The sequence below is a fragment of the Lactuca virosa genome, chromosome 7 (genome assembly GCF_052849685.1).
Source record: "Lactuca virosa cultivar CGN04683 chromosome 7, Lactuca_virosa_CGN04683_v6, whole genome shotgun sequence".
NCBI lineage: Eukaryota > Viridiplantae > Streptophyta > Magnoliopsida > Asterales > Asteraceae > Lactuca > Lactuca virosa.
In genome coordinates this window covers 221,119,453-221,130,435 of record NC_136432.1, presented here as the reverse complement: position 1 = coordinate 221,130,435, position 10,983 = coordinate 221,119,453, and the positions used below count along the sequence as shown (strand labels likewise).

General features: G+C 35.9%; 2 protein-coding genes across 2 annotated transcripts; one reads left to right on the top strand and one right to left on the bottom strand.

Annotated features, from left to right (window-relative positions):
* Positions 1-5,625: 5,625 nt before the first annotated feature.
* On the bottom strand, positions 5,626-6,162 carry LOC145127560 (uncharacterized). The gene has a single exon (XM_079062738.1). It carries the CDS (start codon positions 6,160-6,162, stop codon positions 5,626-5,628), a length of 537 nt encoding a protein of 178 aa, XP_078918864.1.
* A 3,027-nt stretch (positions 6,163-9,189) lies between these two features.
* LOC145125068 (protein SOB FIVE-LIKE 5) lies at positions 9,190-10,531 on the top strand. The gene is made up of 4 exons (XM_079060560.1): positions 9,190-9,779; positions 9,897-9,986; positions 10,072-10,145; positions 10,246-10,531. The coding sequence occupies exons 1-4, from the start codon at positions 9,306-9,308 to the stop codon at positions 10,271-10,273; spliced, it is 666 nt and encodes a 221-aa protein (XP_078916686.1). The 5' UTR covers positions 9,190-9,305; the 3' UTR covers positions 10,274-10,531.
* Positions 10,532-10,983: the final 452 nt, after the last annotated feature.

The window sequence follows — 10,983 nt, the reverse complement described above, 5'->3', positions numbered from 1 at the left end:
GAAGGTGTATTATTAAACCTTTAAGAATACAAGGTTTGAATCTAGTTAATTGATTTTAATTTTAAATAATTAATATTTAAAACAATTAAGGATAATAATATTTTATGAATTAAAACTATCTAAATCAAACTATTAATTGAATAATATTAATTCCATTTATAACTTACTTGATTTTCTAATTAGGGTTTATCTATTACCCAGGTTTAATGATCAGATTCTAACCAAGTAAAATAACAACTAATATCTAGTAATTATCATACAATTGGAAATTAGGCTAGTAAATCCAGAATGGGAAAATGACACAACGACCCTACTATGTATTTCGACTTTACCATTTCAGTCCCTAAAGTTTTTTTCGGTGCCTTTTAAGGGAACAAACTATTTTTTTCGGGTCGATTTGGTCACTTTTGACAAAATGAAGGGGTAAACCGGTTACCCCTTTGCCATGTAGACATTGACTTTTTTACTTTTGGTTGAAAGTTTCATCCCCTCCTCTCTCACCCCCCCCCCCCAACAATTTTAATAACTGAACTTAACTTATCAGAAATACATAACTTATCTCTATCCATAAAGATTCAGGTGCAAATATTCACCACAATCTACAACATATCTGAAGAATTCACAAGAACTTACAACTATACAATCAACACTACCACTCTGTTGCCACAAATTAATGATATTAGTAGCTTGAATAAGAAGAATACTCACCTATTTTTGAGAAATCCATGGCTTACTCTCGAGCATGATCCTAAGTCTTCCCAAGCATCTTTCCTAGGCCAAAAATATTAAGGACTTCAACACTAACCTTGGTTGCTCCATCATCTTCACAACCACTCCCATCTTCAACATTGTCAACCAATTCAATTCAAAAAACATCACTAACTCTGATTTTGGCCTTTAAACTACAATTTCATAATCTCTGTAGCAGAAGGATAGTAAGTAGCGTACAAATCCAAGGATTTGGAACTTTAAATTCAGGATTTGTGTGAAATTAGAAACAAATTTCATATCGACTTCCATTTCGGAGCCCTAATTCACAGACAATTAGGGAAAAAAATATTAGATAGAAATTAAAGAGAAGAGCTGAAATCTAATATTCTACTTGCGTTTCTATTGCAATTGCTTTAGCTGCTGGAGCGGGGTTCCGTGATATTATGGAGCATGAATGAGTTTAGTATGGGCGGAGTGCTTTGATAGGTTTAAATTGAAGGTGTGGGGGTGAAAGGGTAAAATAGACTTTTAGTTTTTACTGAATCCACCATTGAAGAACCCTGGAGAACCAAGAAAAGATGAAATTAATTGGCTTTGGTTCTGGGGGTAGCGGGTGAAAGAGATGAATAAAAAAACCCAAAAGAATTTGCTAGAGAGTGAGAGATGGGTGGGCACCAAGTTTTATTATTCTTTTTCTTTTTTACTAAAAAAATGCCAAATCATAAGCCACATCAACTTTAAGTGCTTATGTGGCTTATGTAACCTACTATATTTGGTCGCAATGACCAAAAAAGCAGGTCGACATCAACTTTGTTCCCTTAAAGGGCAAAAAAATAACTTTAAGGATTGAAATTGTAAAGTCGAAATACATAGTAGGTCTGTTGCGTCATTTTCCCATCTAGAATCAGCTTTTGACGCATGCCACGTTCTGGCAGAAGACAAACTGTGCCGTAGTGCAAGTCAGATTTTAATTTTATCAGTTTCGGTTCCAGTTTCATATATACACATATAATAGAAAAAAACCATAGGCTTTGATACCAATAATGAGTTTATATGGTTATAAAATAATTTATTGCATAGTAGAAACACAATAAAATCTAATTATGACCACATGCAACCTAGACATCTATGTCTTTTCTCATTATAACAACATACTATTGAAACAATCATAAACCCTAGCTCAGATCAAAATTAATAGATTAAATTACCTACGTTTAGTGTTAAAATCATATATAGCACTCTTGAATCCTCATATATGCTTCAGAAATCTAGCACCAAAAATATGGTTGTCTCTAATAGCTCACACCCAAATCTTAGAAACGCTAGGACAAATTGGAGAAGAGAGGAGGAAGCAGAAAACTCGTCTCTTTCCTTGTGAAGGAGTATGGACGAATTTAACTAGGGATATAGTCCTTATTTATAGCTAGCAGGTACCTAGGATAAAACCTAATTTTAATATTGAAATATACAGATTTAATCAGATATCTCTATCAGCTAAAGGACGCTTCCGAAACCCTTCTCGACCTCTCTTAAAACCGTCCACATTCGGAGGGTTCTAGAATTGTCTCATTTGCTCAACTATTAAACAATTGCAGTTAAACCCTTATGCCTTTAATCAATTCTAATTAATCCAAAATTAATTTCTAATTAATTCTAAATTAATTCTAATCAATTTCTAATCGATTTATTAATCATATAATATTTTAATAAATCATTTCTTCTCTCTCCTCTTATCATTCCTAACTATTTATGGTTATGAGGGCAACCCAAAAAAACACTTTATTTTTATTCACAAGATTATACGAATTTAGTTAAGACCTTAGACATATTAATCCAATAATATTAATCTGAATCTAATCAAATTAAATTTGTTTACATGATTTATCACTAAAATGACTTCTGTTATCTTTCTATCCACCAACTATCAAATCAAGAAAATTTTATTTGTAACGTTTTCCTACATATTGGAAATCGTCTTGATCAATTAAAATTGTGATTTCTCATTAGTAATAATATACATAACATTTTTTTATATGTGATAATATGACCACACCAAAAGCCTTTCGATCCAACACCGCACAATCATCATGTTTCATCGATTCAAGTTTTGTTCATCTAAGAATGTGTAAACCTTTTCCTTGTAGAGAAAATTTTTATTTACATTTTCTAGAAGCCAAGATCATAGCTATCAAACTTGTGAATGTTAAATTTCTTGTATTCAACACATATAATATAAGATGCAAAGAAGAATAAAAGAACATATAAAAATGGTTAATATTCATTATAATAATTTTTTTTTGGAACCGACGGATTTTATAAAGAGCCACAACCTAAAAGAAAAAAAAATACCGCACAAAGAAAAAAACAAACATCTTACATAATGTCAAAAGGGGAATAAACCCAAAACTCTTATTTACAAATTCCAAAACAATCACTGTGTTTCAACCAATTAAAAACCAAAGAAATGACATTATTTGCCAGCTTTGTTGAAGAAGAGTGAGACTTGTTAAACACCACATCATTACTTGCTTTCCACATACACCACATAACCCGTAACAAATTGCAAGAAGTATTTTTCTTTTTTTAGGACAATTCCCCCAAGAAGCCATGAAATTCATAAACTCGGAAACCGAAGAGAACCTTTGAAATGGGATGCTACACCAATTAATCCAGACGAGAACAGCGAACACAATCAGGCAAACCATGAGAATATGATTCCCCTCATCCAAGCCATTAGAGCACATTTGACAAGAAAAATAAGTGATATTAATCCCTCTTTTGGGAAGAGCCATCACCGTGGGGATACACCCCAAACAAGCCCGCCAAACAAAATTGATGCATTTAATGGGAATCCCATGCAGCCAGACCGTGGGGTTACTTAAAAGAACAAACACCTTACTATCAATAAGGGCCTTAAGATCACTCACAAATAACATGTCATCACTTGAAAGCCTTAATCTCCAACTATCAGGCCCATTAGAACGAACCATAACGACAAACATCCCAACAATCGAGTTCAGGTCCATCGGTTCTTGTGGGCTATTGGGCTGCCTCTTCCAATCCTCGGAAAAAGTGCCCCCATATCATCTATCAGCTAAAACACAAGATTTCCTCCTGTCTAATGTGTAGAGGGGAGGAAATTTGTTTGCCAACAACCGGTTCCCTAATTAATTATCAAGCTAAAAGAGAGTATGAGCACTATCCCCTATAAAAAACTCGAAAATGTGTGAAAGGTCAATATCTATGTCTCCAAGAGCCGAAATGACTTTGACAATGCTACTCCAAGTGGCAGGGAGAGATTTCTTATCCCAAGAAGCAGTAGGTTTCCTTTTACAATTTTGAATACCGCAGACCACCTGTCTCCATAAAGTACCCATCTCATTTTTGAACCTCCATAACTATTTTATTAGGAGTGCCTAGTTAAGAGAAACGAGAGACCCGACCCCAAGACCTCCTGATGATTTCGGGCCAAGCAACACCTTCCAGGCCATCCAATTAATTTTACATTTATCCTCACCTCCTCTCCATAAGAAGCGTCTCCGTAACTTCTCAACATTATTAATAAATGAAACTGGGGCTTTAAAAAGGGAGAAATAATAAAGTGGAAGACTACTCAAGACGGACTTGACAAGGGTTAAGCGACCTCCAAAAGATAATGACTTAGCTTTCCACATTGAGAGTTTTCTTTGAACATGATCAATGACGGACTACCAATTCTTTTTAAGCAACATATTTGCTCCAACCGGAACACCAAGATAATTAAAAGGAAGCGACACCGCATCATACCTAAGAATTCTAGTACAACTAGAAATCTCATTCACCGAAACCCTAATTTCATAAACCATGGATTTATGAAAGTTAACTTTAAGCCCCAAAGATGCACAAAAGCACCTCAAAAATCTCGCAAAGCTAATGAAATTAGAGCTTTTCGAATTTCCATAAAACATGGCATCATCGGCATAAAATAGGTGTGAAATAAAAGGACCATCATTTGGAATTTTTACACCAGAAAAAAGAGACTTGTCACAAGGGGTGCGCATGGAAACATGTAAACCCTCCATGGAAATTATGAAGAGGAAGGAAGAGAGAGGATCCCCTTGCCGAACCCCTTCTGGTGATTGGAAAATCTTTAGTGGTAGACCTATTGAGAAGAATAGAAGATCGAGAAGAGGAAAGGCAACCTTTAATCCAAAATAACCATTTGTCACCAAAACCCATTTGCTTCATGACTGACTCTAAATAGTTTCAATTAATAGAGTCCAAGGCTTTGTCGAAATCTACTTTGAAAATGAACACCTTCTTTTTGGATCTTTTTAGCCCAAGAACACACCTTGTTGACAATCATTGGCCCATCTATAATATTTCAACCCTCAATAAAGGTGGTTTGCACCTTACCTATCACCGAGCCAATAACCCTCTTAATTCTAGTAGCAAGCGTCTTGGCAATAATTTTGTACACACATCTAGTTAGATTTATGGGTAGAAATTCATGTATAGTGAGCGGATTTTTGACCTTCGGAATTAAGGAGAGATGAAGGAGAAGTTACTCCCCTTCTAAAAACAACCATAGTTTTCAAAATGCTTGATGAATTTCATAATATCTCCTTGAATAATCTTCGAATAATGGTTAACGAATTTAAACATGAATCCGTCCGACCCAGGGGATTTAACGTTACCATAACTCAATACCACATCCTGATTTCCGTAACATCAAAATGGGCTTCAAGGAAACTCCTGTTAAAATTTGAAATTTTAAGAAAATTCGGATTAAGGAATGGTGGCCGAATGGGGCAGTTTTCACAAAATTTGTCTCCAAAAAATCTCCACGCTTCCTTCTTGATCGTATCAACATCCGTAATCTAGTTTATCATGAGACCATGAATACTACATTTCATGTTTTTAATTTTCAAAGAGTTATGAAAAATACTGAGTATTCTCATCACCATCACACACCGTCTTGATCTTGGCTTTTTGAATTAAGTTGAGTTTTGCAAGTTTCTCCATATCAAGAATACGCTGTTTAATTTCTCTTCTCTCCACTAATTCGGAAACCGTAAGAGATATGGTATTGGCTTCCAGCTTAATGTTGTTTACCTTATCCTTCAGATCAAGTAAAACTTTATTTTCTTTATCAAACTCTAATATCCTCCAGTTCTTAATAGTGTCTTTGACATATTTAAGCTTGTCATGAGCCCCACCACCAATATAATTGTTCCAAGCCATCTTAATAATATCGTCAAAGCCTTTCCAAAACATCCAGGAATTAAAGAATCTGAAAGGACGAGGTCTAAAATCTATATACTCGGTACGGTGGAGAATTGGCGAATGATGTGAATGTTCTCTAGAAAGGGCAACAATAGTGGAGTTTGGAAAAGCCACCATAAAGTTTGGACAAACCAAAATACTATTGCATCCATCATCACAGAAATAAGTGAAATTTCTGCCTCCCATATTCAAATATAGGAGACATGTGTCCCTTGTGAATTTGTTGAAAACAACAACAATGCTATGGCAAAAGGAATAATTAAAGCTCTTGGCAAGCTTCCTAACTACATTGAAAGCAATGAAGATTACCCAATTAGTTGGTCTAGAATTCATCAAGTTTTACAGTTTAGACCATAACTCTTTTTTTCTCACAGGGTACCTGAGGGGCGTAAACATGCACTCAAATAGTTTCACCTGGAATTCCACTCCAATACCCAACAATAGCCAAGAAGTGACGAGATTTAATGCAATCAATAACTTGAAAATGGTTTTTGTCTCAGAAACTTACCGGCCCTCCTGACTTTCCAACGGACTCCACAAAATCTAAACCCACATCCAGATGCCCCCACCAATCGTTAATGTCACCATGGAGAGAAGAAAGCCGAGATTCTTGAAACCCATAAACATACACATTATTTACCCACCTTAACCTCTTAATCCACTCGAATTTGTGAGTCTCCCGTAATCCCTTTATGTTTAGAGACATCAAATTAATGAGTTAACTTTCTTTACACCTTCACCGAAAAGCATACGAATGACCTCATGACATTCACTCCTAATTTGAAACCCCACTTGGTTCCCGATGGCAATTGTGTTCTCCAGTTCATGGGAATAAGAGCAACTGGTGGTAGGAGAGTCAATTTTTAAATTCTGCAACTTGGGGGCATCATGATTAAGATCGATGACGGAGAACCTACCGAGTTACAGGAGGGGAAGGGAATAGGACGCCTGTAGGAGGTCTTCACGTGCAACGATTTATCTCCATTCTTCTTCTTTTTAGTTCGACATCTCTTAACTGTGGAGTCACCTAAGTCAAATTACAAACTGCTAACCACCGGGCAAGGAGCATGCTCAGTCCTATTAGCATCACATTGACTGCAAAAGGAGGCCCAATGTTGTTATTCCTTGAGCCCACAATTAGAGAATCCGAATTTATATAATCTGCATTGGAATCGAAATTTGCTGCCATATTTATGTTACAATCATTCAACGACTTCCCATGAGACCCTTTGATCTCCTAACCTCTTGGAATATGTGTTTCCTTCACCCACACATCAGCCGCCGGACGATCCGTAGCCTGATGCTCCGACGAAAAAAACATTTGCATCAATGCTTACATAGCCACTGCCATTAGGATTGAATTCACCTTTTTCAATTTCCACATCATATGGTTGCCATGTATCAGAGACACCATCTACATAATCAAGACCATCGTCGAAGTCCGACACCGGTTCTGTAACAAATTCCTTAAACAGAACCCAGTCATTGTCAACTTCAAAAACCCCAATCCTATGCACGCTCCCATCAATTGAGACCTTGACTTCTTCATTTTTTTCATGGAGGCCGTAAGTATATAGAGTTTACCGTAAGACACATCGTGACTGTTCCAAAAGGGACTGATGTTGACCATCCCGAAACACCCGACGACAGTCTCAAAGTATGATCTGTCCCAAGCTTGAAGCGACATCCCAGTAATTTTAACCAATCAATCCTCTCGAACCGAGTAAATTTCAAATCAACATGATCCATCCAAACGAACCACTTGAGCCATATGCATTTATTGACTTTGAACATATTCGTTGCCCTATCCGATTTGCATTTTAGGAAAACTTGCATGGCACCCAAATACTTAGTTTTAGAGACATCGTAACCCTCCAGCTCCAACAACGAAGGGAAGTTACACAAAATGTTAAAATTCTTAACCTCCCCCACCAGGGAAGCCTTACTTGTCCAATCTTGAACCACTTTGAAACACAATAAACCCAAAGGATGATTAACAGTAGAAGCCGACATACCTCTCACGACATCAACGAAAGATCTATCGTCCCTGCAATGAAAAGAATTCTTGCCACCCAAAGGTGGAACAACCGACTTAGCAATCGCCAACTTACTGAATGTCCCACCGAACTCTGTTTTCTCAGATGCTTGGCAAGGTTTGCTAGGAAATTATTCCCTCTTAGGTAAATTCTATTCAGAGCATCCACGACAACCTCGAGGTTCCCAACATTGGCAAATCTCACGAATGCGAAGAATGAACCAGAAGCATCCCTTCTACCAGCAAGATAAATATCCACCAACAAACCAAACTTCTCACACAGACCCCTAATCTCCTTCTTGTTTGTGCCACCCGGAAGGATGCACACCGAGGGATCGTCAAGGGATCTGGAATCCATCATCGCCGTACTCTTCTTCCTTCCTCACATTTCAGTCAAACCACCATTCTCTGCCTTGTGACCATATAAATGTTTATTATTATTATTTCTAAATGAAGTTTACATTTAAAGAAATCGGTAAATCCTATTTTTAGATTTTTTTTTAACCGGTAAATTTAATCTACTTCTAACATAACACCTAATTTCCACTTATGTCCACGACGGTACTTGAACCCTCAACCTCAAAAAAAAAGGACACCCACCTGATACCGCTAAGCTAGAAGCCATGTAGTCTTAGTTTTAGATATATGTATTTTATTTCAAACATTAAATTAAAATTCGACCACAAATAAATGTGGGCCATGTTTCATGCCCGGTCATAATAACGGCGACAAGGTTCAGATGGAGTAAGTTTACATAAACCGAGTGCCACGAAGTCTTCTTGTTTACTTATTCCTTTATTAAATTACACATGACAGTAAATATTAAATTAAACTAGATTACTTTTACATTATATCAAACATTTTAAATAGAGCGACACAAAGCGACATTGATAAACATCTAGATAGACCAACCCAACTGGCACTTTATGATTTACTTGCTTAGTCACCCCCTCGAATGCTCTACATCACGACAAAATTACTCTAAGATTTGCCACTGATTTCTCTTTTCCTTCCCCACCCCCACCCCCACCCCCACCCCCACCCCACCCCCCAACCCCCAATTCATCACTCCATGCTCTGCACATAAAGAAACAGAGTCAATATATATATATATATATATATATATATATATATATATATATATATATATATATATATATATATATATACCCATGTTGTACACATATCTATCTCACCCCTGTTTTTTTTCATTCATCTTAGTTTCTGTAATACAATCTTGAAAAAAGAAAACCCCGTTTGGGATTTTGATTAATTGAAAGAAAGTTGTGCGAAGATGGAAGAAGTTTTTGGCTCAGAATGCAGTAGTGGGTGCGAGTCTGGTTGGACTTTGTACTTGGAACAGTCGATGTACCCTTCACATTCTCTTCAAAACCACAACCATGTCGATGATTTCCTCTGTAAAAAAGGATCCTTTATACATAAAGAGGAGGAAGAAGAAGAAGAAGAAGAAGAAGAAGAAGAAGAAGAAGAAGAAGAAGAAGAAGAAGAAGAAGAAGAAGAAGAAGATATGTCTATGGTTTCAGATGCATCTTCTGGGCCACCACATTTTCAAGAACAAGAAGAATGCTTCAACAACAACAGCCATGGTGGCTACTGTGTTTACACCACTCTTCCTACATTAATCGATCATCCTACAAATGGGAAAAGAAAAAAGATTGAACAGGGATCAAAGTTTCATAGAAAGGTTCAAGATTTTCCTTCTTTTCTTGATGATACTGCTAGCTCTCCTTTCTTCAACTTCTCAAATGTAAGTAATGTTCTTCCCACTTCATTCATTAGTTTTCCTTTCTTTGAATCTTCAACAAAATGGGTTTTTAATAAAATTATCTTCTGGAAGTAATTTTCGTAACTTTTTTTTTTTCAGAACAATCTAACAGTGCCCAACAAGGAAGCTTCAATGGAGGATAACGACATTAGAGACTACTCACAGGGCTATTCCACAACCTACTTTGAGGTACTTTCTATGAAAATTGAACTACCTACATTCTTTAGTTTGCTACAAATAGTATGATTAAAGCAATAAATTCTTTATTTTGTAGGATAAATCTACATATCAAGAACACTTTGGGTTCTTCCACCCCTCTGTCTCTGGAACTCAACTGCAACAAAACCAGTTAAGTTCACTGTTTTTTTAATGGATTGTGGTGTTATACTTCATAACATTTTCATGTCTGTAAATTGTCCTAACAAAATGTACATATTGTAATGCACAGATGGTTTGAAGGAAAGAGATGGGGATGATGTTCATCAATGTCAAATTCTTGAAGTTTGTTTAGAAGAAATGGCATGGCTTATCAAGCTAGAGGAATTCACACCCAAAAGAAAAGATCTTGTTCTTTTCTTTCTTTCTTTCTTTTTTTGGAATTTTTTGATTTCTTTTTTCCTTTTTAGATGTTCAATTGTCAATGGCAATGAAAACAACCCGAGGAGGAAAAAAATATCTGGGAAATAATTTTCCATGTTCCTCATAAATTATTTACCTTTGTCAACGATTATGCATGGCTAATTGCAATGTTTTAAACAACTAAATTCTCAATCAATTAAGGGTATATAAGATCAAATTAATAACGTAACAGGTCGTTTTTGTTTGCTTAAAAAAGATCGTGTCGGTAGATACTTTATAAAAAAGTCGTAAAACAATTGGTTATATTGGAGAAATTTACGCATGCTTAAGTGGTTAAACGTTCATGCTATATATTATTCAATAGTTCTCACTTTTTCATTAACAACCTTGGTCCACAAATCATAAACCTATTCTTTTATAGTACATTGTTGGCATTATTTGAGCTTTATAATGTTCTCATAGTTGCATTATTTGAGCTTCATAATGCACGAGATGATCAAAATCGGAATAATATATAATTTTTACCGTACCCTTAAGCATATCATGTGACAACTATAACTATTTAACATTATTGCTCTCGGTTTCATACATATTGAACAAAAGTATT